This window comes from Colobus angolensis, unplaced genomic scaffold (genome assembly GCF_000951035.1).
Source record: "Colobus angolensis palliatus isolate OR3802 unplaced genomic scaffold, Cang.pa_1.0 Scaffold102, whole genome shotgun sequence".
Classification (NCBI taxonomy): Eukaryota; Metazoa; Chordata; class Mammalia; order Primates; family Cercopithecidae; genus Colobus; species Colobus angolensis.
The window spans coordinates 3,001,578-3,017,128 of record NW_012111142.1 but is presented as its reverse complement, the minus strand read 5'-3'; the positions used below and the strand labels follow the sequence as shown (position 1 = coordinate 3,017,128).

Sequence of the window (15,551 nt, the reverse complement as noted above, 5' to 3'; positions counted from 1 at the left end):
AAGCATTTGCTCAATTAATGTACCTTGATCTATTACAACTCAAATACAACAGTGGTGATCAAGTAACAATCTGGAACACAAGTAACGTTGCATACAATCTATTACCTAACTTTCAGATGATTTCAAATATCCAATAAAAGATTTTTTCACCATTGAGAAAGATCTTTATTTGGTTTACTTAATGTTAACAATTACACTAGCACTGTTTCTAAAATACTGTGACAGGGTAAGTACTTCCTTGATAAAGCAAGAATTTGATGTAAACCCCACTTGTATGGTGCAGTAAGAAACATCATTCATTTTCTGATTGTTAGAAACTACCATATATTTGTGTATCTTCATTTACCCCTACAGAGAATTTGAAAAGATCAGGTCCCTCTTCAGTTAACCCTATGCAAATAAATTTGACCAGCTGTGTGTGGGGGTAGGGAGGCACGGGGAACGACAGAGTTTGTTATTTAAAGGTGAAAATCTCTAACTTCAGGTATAACTTAAATAACAGATTTAAGTCTTTAAGAAGACTCAATATCTTCAAAAGAACATTTTTTAAAGTATACATAATAAAAGTAAATTAATCTAATATATACTCCTTTAGACAGCTTTCTCTGAATTGTCTGATAATGAACATAAAAATGAGAAGTGAAAGGTGTATAGGAAATGTGTCACTTTCAGAATACAGCTCTCTTTCCTATGATTTCTCAACTCAGTGAAACGCTTCAACGATGTCCATTCATTCCCCCTGTATTCAGTTTTTTATTTTTTCCCTATGAGACCCTTTACAATCCTCTCAAGTGTCTTACTAAAACTAAATACAATATGCTGCAAATATTTTCTTAAAACACACATGAACAATGCTTAAATTCCTAGTTTTTTCAGATATAAATTTGAACCCTCTGGAACTTCAGCTTTGTCATCTATAAAACAGGGATAACTATATTGGTTCTGTGCAGGCTGCTATCAGATTTAATAAGATAATGGCCATATATAAACTAAAAGGAGCCCTAATGTCAACTTTATCTTCCTTTTTTAAACATTATTCACTGGGAAAATGTGTACACAAATATTTGTATAGTGACCACTGGTATGTATTATCAGAAATTACAGCTTATCCTAAAACATTCCTGAGAAGGCAAAAAGAATCCAAATGAACTAAAAGATTATCATTACCATGATCCAGCACAACCATTCAGTTAGCAAATATTTATGGAAATGTCTGTAAATTATTGATGATATTTGTATATTAGCTGTTAGCTGCTGAGGTTGTCATACATCCCTTTTTGTCAATCCAAAATTATTTCTATCTATGCTAGGTTTTCTAGATATGCTAAAGGTTTTTTAAAAAAATAAACTATCAGTTCCTAAACATATAAGCTGTCCATGAGACCAAGTTTTTCTAACAGCATCAAATAGAGTAAACAACCTTTAATGATTTGGTTTTAAGGTCCCATGGACATTGATGGTTTAAGTAATAATATAAAGCAGGGCAATATTGACTCTGATAACTTCCCTTTTAAAATAATTCTCTTACGCAATTATACCCCAAATGCCTAGTACCCTCATGCTTTTCAAACCAATCTCTCTCAAGTTGTATAGTGCATGAGTAAATGTAATCTAATCAAGCCAAAAACAATAACAACTTCTACTGAGCGTTTAATAGGTACTGCATTACTTTGTGCCATGTACTTTACATGTATTTAATCCTCATAGATTTCTAAGATATAGGTACCTTTATCATGCCCATGTTAAAGGAAGGAAAAATCATTCCTCAGTTTTAAATACAGTAAGTCCTCACTTAATGTCATACATACTGTGACACTGGATAACGTTCTTGGAAACTGTGACTTTAAGAGAAGGACTTCAAGGACCATGTGCAGCAGGTTTTTGAATATAATTTTGTTCAGCATTGTTTTGTCGTAACATTGACGAGAAAAAAAATGGCTTTGTCACATGTCATTTAGCTTAACATCTTAGTTTCCAAGAACCTATTAACAATTTTAAGTGAGAACTTACCGTAATTCTTAAAAATGAAACATGGTTACAAAATATTGGTTACAAGAGCCCATCTCCCAATTTTTCATAAGCTACACATATAGTCATACCATTTCAAGTAACACAAAAATTGTTTCTTTATGTAATTTGGAGATCGATTATTTTTAAAAGGGAATAGTCAACTTTATAATCATATTTTTTTAAAGAAACTGGCAAAAAAAGTAACAACAGGAAAAAAGTCAACAAAGTATAGTAATCACAATTCTACTTCTGAATTTTCATGTTGTATCTAATTTTCTCTACTTCGCTGAGGACACTCTTATACTAGAAAATTATTAATCTCTTTCTTAAACAAAATAATGCATCCTTTTTGCTTCAACAGCCCTCACTGGTACATGCTACTAAGAGAGCACTAGGATCATTTCCATAAACTAAGAAACTTAGTACCCTTGACATTCTATATCACATTTCATCAATGTCTGTTAACAGGTTAAAGCATTTTATATAAGTTCCTTATAAACTGTACATAAGGAGGAATAAGGTTATGTAAGACCCTAATTTGAAATCAATTCATTTTGATGAAAAACATTAAAGCCTAAATCAGTATTCATGTTCAATAAATGTTAAATAGGCGTAACTCTAATGTTTATGATGAGCTTGGCAAGTTCTATTATTCTCTGGAAATAAACTGCTCACACATGAGAGAAAAATGGCTATTCTATAAACATTTAATGAATCCTTTTTTAAAAGCTTCTTGCCTACAATATTATTTTTACTAATAATGCCTGGAATGAGTATTAACTCTGTAATTAATAGAATGTTTAGATACAGTCCAAACTAAAGGCACTGAGATACATTAAATGATCTCTCAACATCATTCTCAAATTAATATGCTATAATTCATTTTTATAATTGAAAAATTTAACTCCCAGAATAGAAACTAATTATAGTTTTTGGACTACCAGTTAGCCTTACCAATACTAACCACTTCAAGTGATAAAGCATTCCACCCTAAAAACCAAAAGCAAACCCAAAAAAAAAAATGATTTTAAACAAGCATTAATACATGTTTATATAATTTCCATTAAACTCAAAAAGCAAAACCATACTAACTTATAATTTATAAAATCCCCTTAAATCATTCAATGTATGAACTTTTTATCTCCTCCAGAAGAGGATGTTACATTAAAACTGGATACATCCTTAAGAGAAAACAAGATGCTACCTTATTTGGCAATGTATCTTCTCACTTGGTATGAGTGCACTACTCGATTCCCATTGAAGTTCTGTAACATGTCTAAATTATCTATATTGGCCCTATTTTCCATTAATTCACAGACAAGATACCCTAGAATCCATTTATATCAAGTGTTTCACTTACATCAACCGTAAGACCTTAAAAAATATTAAACAAATATAAATAATGGTGTAGATTTTGAGGCTAATGTAAGATAAAGGTGTTCTGGTTAGTTTTAATAAAAATATAGCGAACAATTCTCTATCAGTAAGAAATTTTATTTTTATTCAAATTACATATAATTATGAATGCTGGATGTCCTACCATACCAAAGGATGAAGAACACAGAAAATGAAATAAGAAGGCTTGGGTTCAAGTCCAAATAAGTCTCTTAATTCAGCCTTCTGTCAGTGGAGAAGTGGAGATAATAATACTGCCAGAATTACATAATGTATAAGATTTCTATGAGACTGAATAAACTAATTTAAATGAAACTGTATTCTATAAAGCACTAAACAAATGGCATCATATCAATATGTCAATATGAAATCAAAGAACACCAATGATAAAGTAATTCAGAAAGTCTTAGGGAAAAATAAGACACAAAACATTAGCAATCAGTATAATATTGGACTACTCAAGGGCACTACTTAAAGCCAGAAGACAGTAGTTACATTTTCAAAATTATGATAGAAAATGACATAGAATTTATAATTTTATACCCGGCAAAACTAGTAATTTGAGAGTAAAGGTAAAATAAAGATAACATCAGACATAAAAGAAAATTTACCTCCCATACATCCTACTTAAGAAAGATACAAAAGGCTTTCAGTGAAATGAGTAAACTAAGGAAAATATATGAAAAATAAGAACTCTATTGCAAAAAAAAAAAAAAAATGCAAAGAAAATTTCCAGGATAATAGTAAATAGGCTCTAAGATGACAATTGTACAGTAAGCCTAAAAAGCCTACAAAACTTCCTCTGCAAGGGAGGAACTAGTTGATTATTGATGTCTTTCACTGTACTGTAAGAAGTTTTACAGAGAGTTTTAGCGCTAACACATAAAAAAGGAGCCAAATCACGCAGTGGCTTATAGACTATTAGAAAAAATTCATTCTTTTTCTGCTTGTAATAGAAACACTGGAAGATTTCAGACACAGGAATGAATGATTTGATTTACAATTTTCAAAGAATTATCTGGCTGGCTGTAATGTTGAGAAGTGACTGAGACAGGAGTAGAAATAAGAGAGCCAAATTAGAAAGGATAGCAAAATTCGAGATCAGAGGCTGTCCAATATTGTAGCCTTTAGCCTCAGGTTATTAAGCACTTGAAATGTGGCTCATCTGAACTGAAATGTGCTTTAAGTATAAAATACACACCAGATTTTGAAGTTAGCAGAAGAGAAAAGAAGTAAAATATCTCGATAATTCTTAACATTTATTACATGTTGAAATGATACTACTTTAGATACACTGGTTTAGATGACATATATGATTAAAATTAACTTTACCTGTTTCTTTTTTTAAAGTAGCAATTATATAATTTTAAATTGCAAATGTGGTTCCCATTATATTTCTGCTTGGCAGTGCTGATCTAGATGGTGACAGACTAGAATTTTTAAAAGGTAGAAGTAGTAAGCAGTACAGACCAGGATATATTTTGAAAGTAGAGCCTATGTAACTTGTTGGCTGAATAAATGTGAGGGGTAAGGAAAGGAAAGAAATCATAATAATTCCAAAAATTTTGTCCTCAGGAACTCAGCAAATGGTGGTAAAAATATACTAGGATGGGGAAGTCTAGGATGAAATCAAAAATTCTGTTTTAGAATCTTATACCTGAGCTGCCCTGTTGAATATCCCAACAGACATGTCAAGTTCTGGTCTCAGCACTCACAAGCAAAGGGTATATCATTCATAAGGAGTACATGCAAATGGCACCCCCAGAGTTATGCAATGTTCAGCCTGAAAAGTTATATCTGACAACTTCATGTCAAGTATTCTCTAGATAGTATATACTCAACAAATATTGTTGATTGATCAGAACATAATGCAGGCACACAAATTTGATTCTTGTGTAATGCTAGATTCTGCTACTAAAAACATTTGAGAAAACATAGTAATTAGGAGTTCAAATGTTTTAACCTAAGAGCCCAGGAATCAAATCCCATCATCACCACGCTAAGGCGTGATGCTCAGCAAAATGTTTAACCTCTCTAACCCTCGGTTTACTCGCCTCTAAAATAAAGGTAAAATTCACCTCAAATAAAGAGGATTAAATAAGACTAAAAAAGATAAAGCATGTAAGGTAATTAACATTATACCTGACACACAGAAAGCCTTAATACGTGAAAACTACTAATAAAATTGTGCAGTAAGAGATAGAATTAAGTAACAAAACTACTTAAAATTTTTGGAGAGTTTTATTCTTGTTATACTTTAATATTTTAGAATATACAGTATCTTCTATCAGAATTCTCCAAATTAAAATCTCTTACCTGTAAGTAGTGTTTGGAACATAAACATCCCTTGCAGGAAACTCTAAAATTTCTCTGGTAGGTCTAACTCTACTGTCAGGGTAAAGTTTCACTTGAAGCAGCTCCGGAGTTAGGCAATAATGGGGATTTTCAGGTGCGGGAGAAATGTCTATCTTGAGCTGAGCTGCAAATTATATATTAAAAAACAATGTAAACAAAATTTAAAAACTCCACGTTAAACATGTTTTTGAAAGGACTTAGATCCTATTTTTGCAAGAAGTCTGGGAAGAATATTACAGAAACCAAATTTCTCTTATTATCATCTCACACCTCTAAATCATTTCATTTCCCAAAGTCTCAAACTTAAAAATTACTGATCCAGACATAAATGCATGTAAAATAATAAATGCTTATTAAATAAATGAATGGGAATGAAGGAAGGAAGAAGCAAAAATAGAAAAAAAAAAACAGGGATCTGGCATACGAACAAGCTAAGTCATTTCAAAGGTGAAATGACTTAGTTTTGACTTAGCAAACTTCAAGACATTTTCACTCTGGAATGGTTTGCTCCAACCATAATATAAATCTATTTTTTTAATATTTACCATTCTAGAAAATAATTTTAAGCCATATTATTATTAATCACACTCACTTTAGTACAGTAATTCCCCCCGACTCCCCGCTGGGGATATATTTTAAGACCCAACCCCCAGTGGATGCCTGAAACTGCAGATAGTACCCAACCTTATAGATACTGTTTTTCCCTATACATACATGCCTACAATAAAGTTAAATTTATAAATTAGGCAAAGTAAGAGATTAATAACCCTAACTCATAATAAAACACAGCAATTGTAACAGTATACTATAATAAATGTTATATGAATGTGGTCTCTTTCTCTCTCTCCCTCTCTCCAAATATCTTAATATTTTCACACTGTAGTTGACTACAGGTAACTGAAACTAAAGAAAGTGAAACAACAGGTAAGTGGGGACCACTGCACTCAAAGTACCAAAGATGTTGAATCCTGCATCCAAACTGTCAGATCACACGATAGTTAATAAAGTGAAGAAGACTGACAGGCATTGAGCATAGAAAAATGTCTGAGCCAGATAAATTTAAAAAAAAAAAAAAGAATACATAATTATAAGCAATACAACATACTAGTGATAAGAATAGCTGGAATCATTCCTACTCAACATTTTTAAATACCTGTAATAGGTCTTAGTCGCCGTAAGACAGAAGATGGCCTTCTCATATCAGCAAGGAATTTGTAGAGATCTTCATCACTTAAGCGGTCTCCTTCCTGATGTCAATGATAGAGGAAAAAGTATTTGATAAAACAAATATAACTGGGCACGGTGGCTCACATCGGTAATCCTAGCACTTTGGGAGGCCGAGGCAGGCAGATCATCTGAGGTCAGGAGTTTGAAACCAGCCTGGTCAACATGGTAAAACCCCATCTCTACTAAAAATACAAAAACAATTAGCCAGGCATGGTGGCACATGTCTGTAGTTCCAGCTACATGGGAGGCTGAGGCAGGACAATCACTTGAACCCAGGAGACGCAGGCTGCAGTAAGCCAAGATCGCGTCACTGCACTCTAGCTGGGGTGATGGAGCAAGACTCCACCTCAAAAAAAAAAAACATATATATATAGATATAGATATAGATATAGATATAATATATATAGTAGATGAAAAATAAATTTATAGTTTGTTAGTAAGCATACCCTTATGCCTACAATGTAGTCAGAATTAAAAATAAAATTAAAATAATTATGATTATAAATATATCAGTTTATTTCCTTTTTTATGCTTTCAAATTTTACTAAGATTTAATAATACCATTATCTTTTTTCTTATCTATATTCCATTATTCATGCTTATAAAGTATTACAAAATACTCTCAAATATAGAAAACAAATACAAGTTAGAGATAGATGAAAAGAAGAGCAAAATAAGAATACAGACATAAAACAGAATCAAAAAGCAAACTAATATAAAAATACTTGAGTCTCATAAATACATTACTCTTGAGTTCATATTTGTGTTTTCAACTTTATATCACAAATTTCTCCAATGCAAAATCTGCAGCACTGGCTAAAGTGAAGAAGAAGGAGGAAGAAAGGAGGAAGAGAGAGGAAGAAGAGGGAGTGAGGAATTAGATAAGGGAGGGAAGGGGAGAAGGAGGAGAAAAAAACTACTGTTAAGGAAAATCACAACTATCCTGATACTAAGGACAGAAAGAAAACTCCAAAAGGACTTCAACCAGTATGAAAAGAGACCTCAAAAAAACAAAAAACAAAAAACAAAAAAACAAATTGCCCATAGCTGATTAACACAAATGCTCAATTTAATGTTAATTTTTTTCTTCTTACAATTAAAATAGCTAGGGTTTTTATTCTTTTATTGAAGAGTCAGTCTTTAGATTTTATTAATCCAAGCTTCCTGCTTTGACATTTTATTGTTTTATGCATATATCATACATTGTTCTTTTATCTTATTTGGTAATGAATATATTTAAGGCTACTTTATTACTGTTAACTTACCTTGAGCCACAACCCATTCGTTCTTCATCATTATATTCTAAACAAGGATACAGAATTGATCTTCTTTTATCCCATTATTTAGAAAAAATAATTTTTAATTTCTAAGTGGTTATAGGTTTTTATTAATAACTTAAAAAGTTTTTACTTTTATTGGGTTATCGTTAGAAAATTTGACTTTACAAGGTTTCTTCAGTGGCCTAATATAACTAATTATTGTAAATGTTCCATCAGTTGTCGAAAAAGTGTATTCTTTCCTTGTGCATACAGAAATAATACAAATTTTTTTTTAGACCAAGGTGCCAACATATGAAATTAATATAGATCTTTAAATGGTCCTTATTCATAATATATTCAGATTATCTCTAGTCTTCATTATTCTATTTCACCCATTAAATTATATTTTCTCTTTTGGTACTTAAATTATATTACTGGTCTCCATTCTTTACTCCCTGTTTCCGTGCCTTTTTGGTGAGTGAGGCACAATTCCCTCCCTAGGTTTGGCCAAATGCCTTGCTTTGCCAATAAGCAAACATGATGCAAACAGAAGCTTGAAAAACATTTGCACAACTTAGTTTGCTCTCTCTAACTTTTGTCACAGCTGTGAGAACATGACCAAGCTGGCCTGCCAGAAGATGAGGGTAGAATTTGAGACATGTCACAGAGTTGAGTCATTTCTATCTTCCCAGCAGAAGTCAGCCTATATTAGCTCATCTCAGCCAACCTCCAAACTTGTGATTGAGCCTAGTTCACTGAAGCAGTCTAGCTGATACCCTTTCCTCTACATTAGTTGTTTATTGTCCTGTACCACTGAAAAAAAGATAACTTACATATCTGTCAACAAACAGAACAAATGTCTTCAAAACTATTGTGTGGGTTTTTGCTTTTAAATATCTATGTGTTTCTAATAATTTTGACTTCACACATTTTATTTATTTATTTATTTTGAGACAAGACCTCACTTTGTCACCCAGCCTGTAATGCAGTGGCATTATAATTGCTCACTGCAGCCTCAACCTCCTGGGCTCAAGCAAGTCTCCCCTCTCAGCCTCCCAAGTAGCTGGAGCTACAGGTATGCGCCAATACGCCCAGCTAATATTTTTCATTTTTATAGAAACAAGGTCTCACCATGTTGCCCAGGCTGGCCTCAAACTCCTGGGCTCAAGCGACCCTCCAGCCTTGGCCTCCTAAAGGGCTGGAATTACGGGCATGAGCCAGCATGCCTGGCCAACACATTTTAAATCTGTACGTAAACACTAATGATTACTATATCCCTACTGTAGACAGTAATCTCTCATAAATGAAAAAGGAAAAATTGCCTTCTGTGTCTCATTTAGGGAAAAATCTATGCCTTGAATTCTACTTAATTAAAATGGTAATCTCTTTTTTTAACTTAATTTGCATTTGCCTGATGCATAATTTTCTAGCTACTTAAAAATACTTACAAAAATGGTATATGCTCATGGTTAAAAATTTTTAATACAGAACTGTATTAAACAGTTTCTGTAATGTAAACATTTTCCACTGCTCCGTGTTTCCAGCAATCATTTATTTTTAAGTTTTCACAATCATTTTGTGCTACTTCACAGTTATAGTAACAGTATTCAAAACAGCGTCCAGAACATGGTGACGAATGCTCAAAAAATACTTGCTGGATAAACAGACAGGGGGTGGATGGCTTATTGATTTAAGCTTACAATACCAATTTATTGAATATAACAGGCTAAAGAAATGAAAAGAAAGCTGCGGAAGGAAATACCAGCAGAAGTGGTGTAGTAGCTGAAGAAGTAGAAAGGGGGGGAAGTAACATACCTGCAAGGTTGTGTCACTGTAGCAAATCTACTGCCCCATTAACAAAGCTGTATCTGGTCTATCACTTTATCCAAGTGTAGTCTTCTCTAGACTCTCTTTTATTACTGTCCATAATAAAAAGACCAATACCATTTGAGACATGTATCATTGGCTTTTTTTCCTGAGTTTCTCAGAGCAGCGGCCTGTGAATACTACTGATATGTAACAGTGAAGGGGACTTCAAATAGATTGCTACTGTCTATTCGAGGTCCATTCAATTGAGGTCTACCCTCGATTCTTGCCCTCTCAAGTTATAAGATATCAGTAGGCCAGGATTTCCTCTTCTTACTCAGAATAACATCTCAGATAAAGGAATTTTGAAGGAATTATTAGCATTTTCCCTTAATCCACTCCAAATCACATACTACTCCAGTTTGTTACGTGAATACAAATTTTCTCCCCATTCCTATATGGTTCTAGTCACCTAGTCACTTACAACAAAGACTTTCAAAATTTTCTGATCTTAATTCATGACACAGAATCCATTTTACATCAAAATCTAGTATATACATATACACACGTGTATGCTCATACAAAAGGGGCATGGGGGAAACAACTCCCTTAAGTAATATTTAACCTTACTACATGCAATGCACTATTTTTTCTATTCTACTCATGTTTTATTTTCTTTTTTAACCTGGGTGTTATCTACTAAGCCAATTTTCATTATCATTAAGAATCATGACTGGCACTGGAAAAACACAGATTTGATTCATGGCTAAAAGTGAAGGGAACAGGTTTGCAAAGAGTAAAAATATCTTTGATAGAGAACATCTTGGATCTATACATTAACCTCTAAAAACAACACTGACCTCACTTTAGCACAAAATGCACTACTAGGGCCTGAAAGTCTTATTTCATATATTATGAATATGGTAGTTTAGGCCAGAAATTGCGGGGAAGACATGCAGGTCACAGACTCATTCTCATAAAGAAAATTCATAAACAACCAATGTTTAAGAAAAGTCACACTATTAACAATTTGGAAATAGGATACAGGTTGAATATAGTGGCTCACGTCTGTAACCCCAACACTTTGGGAGGCCAAGGCAGGCGGATCACCTGAGGTCAGGAGTTCAAGACCAGCCTGGCCAACATGGCATAACCCTGTCTCTAATAAAAAAATATAAAAATTAGCTGGGAATGGTGGGCACCTGTAATTCCAGCTACTCAGGAGGCTGAGGCAGGGAGAACTGCTTGAACCCGGGGGGTGGAGGTTGCAGTGAGCTGAGATCGTGCCACTGTAATCCAGTTTGGGCAACAGAGCGAGACTCCGTCTCAAAAAAAAAATAGGATACAAATATGAAAGATGGATTTTGATGCATTATTAGTCATGGTCAACATTTCAACATTTAAATAAATATAATGCTAAAATAGGAACAATATAAATCATTTCTCATTCTTATAGTTGCTTTTATTATTTTTAAAGTTTTTAAGTTTCCTGGAATCACCCTCGCATACATGTACAGTACAATTACTACCTTTCTGAAACTAAAAAAAAAAATCACGCACAAACATCTCTCCAAAATTCCTACATGACAGAACAATACCTGCTTAAAAAAATTTGTCACTGTGAGAGTAGCTGGTCGAAAGCTCGTCAAGTTACAAGCATCATCTCCACTTGTCGTCCTTTCAAGTGATCGTCTGCCAACAATACTAGAATTCCTCCTCTCTGACCAAGACCCTTTTCGTTCTACAAAAGAATTAAAAACAAAAAAAATTCATTTTCATAAAATTTAAATTTTGTTTTAAAGTAGCTTTCCAAACACAAGGAAGAATCTACTAAATTGAAAATTACCCACTCAGCATATCAAGCACCGGAGGAGAATTTTGCTTTTCGAGAGATTAGTAACAAAGTACCTAAATCTTCTGGTTGTCTTTTTATAACATCACAAATGTAAAAATAAGTTTCTAACATGCAAAGATCTATGGGCATGACCAATGATGAGCCATGAAGAGTAACTATAGAGGAAGTATGCATTTACTACAAAATATTTACCACAAGGAAAATTTTAGTCATCATTAATCGTCCCTCAGTCTTAGCTCTTTGGTTTGAAAGAAAATTGTAAGATAACTTGTATTCAAAGTACTTAGAAGATCATCCTATTTTTTAAAACCAATAGAACTAGACTGAAGATTAACAAGGAAATAGAATACTTGCACAAAACTATAAACAAACTAGACCTAATGGACATTTACTCTACACTACACTACACTAAGCAAGAGCAGAATATACATTCTTCTCAAGCACTTAAAGAATATTCTATAAAACAGTCTATATACTAAGCCATAAAACAAGATACAATACAGCCAAAGAGATTAAAATCATACAAAATACGTTCTCCAACAACAGAAGAATTAAACTATAAATCAATAACAGAAGAAAATTTGGGGGATTCACAAATGCGTGTAAGTATAACAGCACATTTGAAAAATAGCTAATGGAAAAAGAAGGAATAACAGAAATTAGAAAGTATTTAAGATGTATGAAAATGCAAAAACAACATACCAAAGCAGTGCTGGGGGGAGGAGTTACAGCTATTAACGTCTATTTTAAAAATAACTATCTCAAATCAGTAATATAACCTCAGACTTCAACAAACCTCAAAAGAAGAGAAACTAAATCCGAAGCCAGCAGAAGGCTACAAAAGAGACCACCGCAGAGTGGAAATAAGGAAAATAGAAACTATAAAAACCACACACAAAAATCAATTAAACCAAAAACTCTTTCTTCAAAAAGATAAACCTGACAAATCTTTAGCTAAAATGATGAACAACAACAACAAAAAAGACTCAAATTACTAAAATCAGGACTGAAAGCAGAGGTATCATTTACTGACTTTACAGAGTAAAAGGAATAAAGGGATATACAGCAATACTATGAACAACTGTAGGCCAACACTTAGATTAGCTACCAACTAGATAACTTTGATGAAATGGACAAATTTCTAGAAAGATACAAAGTATTTATACTAAAACTGACTCAAGATGAAAGAAAATATGAATAGACCCAAAACAAGTAAAGAGATCGAATTAGTAATGAAAAAACTTACCACAAAGAAAAGACCAGGCCATGACAGGTTCACTGGTGAATTCTTCCAAACTTTCAAAGAATTAATACCAATCCTTCAAAAACTCTTCCAAAAAAACGGAAGGAACACTTCACAACTCATTCTATGAGGCCAGTATTACCCTGATACCAAAACCAGACAGAGGCATCAAAAGAAAGAAAAACTACAGACTAATACATCTTATGAATATAGATGCAAAAATCCTAAACAAAATACTAGCAAACAGACTCCAACAACACATAAAAAAGATTACACGCCATGACCAAGCAAGACTTTTCCCAGGAATTTAAGGTTAATTTAACATTCAAAAACCACATCATTCGATGGAACACCATATTAAAAGGATACAGGACAAATAATTTTAATACAGGAAGAAAAAGTATTTTAGAAAATCTAACAGACTTTCATGATAAAAACACTTTTAAAAATTAGGAATAGAAGAGAATCTCCTCAATCTACCAAAATACATCTATGAAAAGCCAACAGCAAATATCATACTTGATGGTGAAACACTGAATGCATTTTCCCTAAAGTCAAGAATGAGACAAGGATATCCACTCTTGTCATTTCTAAAACATTGCAGAAGAGGTTCTAATAAAGACAGAAAAGAAAAAGAAATAAAAGGCACCCAGACTGAAAAAGAAAAGTGAAACTCTTTTTATTTGCAGATGACATGATTTTGTATACAGAAAATCCTAAAAAATCGGGGGAATAAAAAGGAACAAGAACAACTGGAATTTATATAGAATTCAAAAAGGTTTCAGAGTACAAGACCAATATACAAAAGTCAATTTTATTTCTATACACTAGAAATGGACATTGTAAAGACAGAATTAAGAAAACAATTCCATTTAAAATATTATCAAGAAACGATAAAATACTAGGGTATAAATTTAACGAGAAGGACTTGTACACTGAAAATGACACAACACTGAAAAAAATGAAAAAGATTTAAATAAATGAAAAAATTTCATGTTCATAGATTCAAAGATTTAAAATTGTTAAAATGGCAACAATCTATAAATTGACTTAGAGATTCAATGTCAACCCTATCAAAATCCCAGATGCCTTTGTGCACAAACTAACAGCTGGTCCTAAATTTATACAAAAATAAAAGAAACCCAAAATTTCCAAAACAAATCTTGAAACAGGATAAAAGTTGGAAGACCCACTCTTCCCAATTTCAACACTTACTTCAAAGGTAAAGTAATTCGGTATAGCAGCAGTCCCCAACCTTTCTGGCACCAAGGACTGGTTTCACAGAAGAAAATTTTTCCACACATGGGGGTAGGGGGATCATTTTAGGATGATTCAAGCACATTACATTTATCATTAGAGTCCCATAAGGTGCACGTAACCTAGATCCCTTGCATGTACACCTCACAATAGGGTTCACATTCCTAACAGAATCTAATGCCACTGCTGATCTGAGAGGAGGCAGAGCTCAGGCGATAATGCTCGCTCAGCCGCTGCTCACCTATTGCTCTACGGCCCAGATCCTAAGAGGTCACCTGGGGGTTAGGAACCCCTGTGGTACAGCACTGGCAAATATATCAACGGAAAGGAATTGAGAGTCCAGAAATAAACCCCACATGAATGGTCAATTGACTTTCAATAAGGGATCTAAGACAATTCAATGGGGGAAAGAATAGCCTTTTTAATAAATGGTGCTGAAACAACTGGATATCCACATAAAAAAATGAAACTGGACACCTACCTCACAACGTACAAATATTAACTCAAAATGGATTATTATAAACCTAAATGTAACAGCTTAAACTATAAAACTCTTACAAGACTACATACAAGTAAATTTTGATTCGTATTTCATAATGGTTTCTTAGATAAAACACCAAAAGCACAATGACAAAAGAAAAAATAGAAAAATGTAACTTCATCAAATTTAAAACTTCTGTGCTACAAACAATATCATCAAGAAAAGTGAACTCACAGACTAGGAGAAAATATTTGCTATCGTGTATTAGGTAAGGAACTTGCATCCTGAACATATAAAGAACCCCTACAACTCAATGCCAACAACGTTGAAACCCCATTTAAAAAATAGGCATTAACTATTCATAAATAATAAAAAGACCAAAAGCCATTAAAAACAGAGCAAAGGTTAAAAATATCTATTTTTCCAAGAAAGATACACAAATAGCCAATACACACAAACGATGCTTAACACAGCTAGTGATTAAGAAAAGGTAAATCCAGGGGGCAGAGCAAGATGGCCGAATAGGAACAGCTCCAGTCTCCAATTCCCAGCACGAGCGACACAGAAGACCGGTGATTTCTGCATTTTCAACTGAGGTACTGGGGTCATCTCACTAGGGAGTGCCGGACAATCGGTGCTGATCAGCTGCTGCAGCCCGACCAG

General features: G+C 33.4%; 1 protein-coding gene across 7 annotated transcripts in view; it reads right to left on the bottom strand.

Moving 5' to 3' along the window:
* Positions 1 to 15,551, bottom strand: part of DOCK7 (dedicator of cytokinesis 7) — a 220,635-nt gene that overhangs the window by 165,837 nt on the left and 39,247 nt on the right. For all 7 annotated transcript variants that reach the window (XM_011941023.1, XM_011941032.1, XM_011941041.1 and 4 more), the window contains exons 11-13: positions 11,651 to 11,793; positions 6,914 to 7,007; positions 5,722 to 5,884 (exon numbers count right to left, since the gene is read on the bottom strand). In XM_011941023.1, the coding sequence (XP_011796413.1) occupies positions 5,722 to 5,884; positions 6,914 to 7,007; positions 11,651 to 11,793 (400 nt within the window). The remainder of the gene's footprint in view (positions 1 to 5,721; positions 5,885 to 6,913; positions 7,008 to 11,650; positions 11,794 to 15,551) is intronic.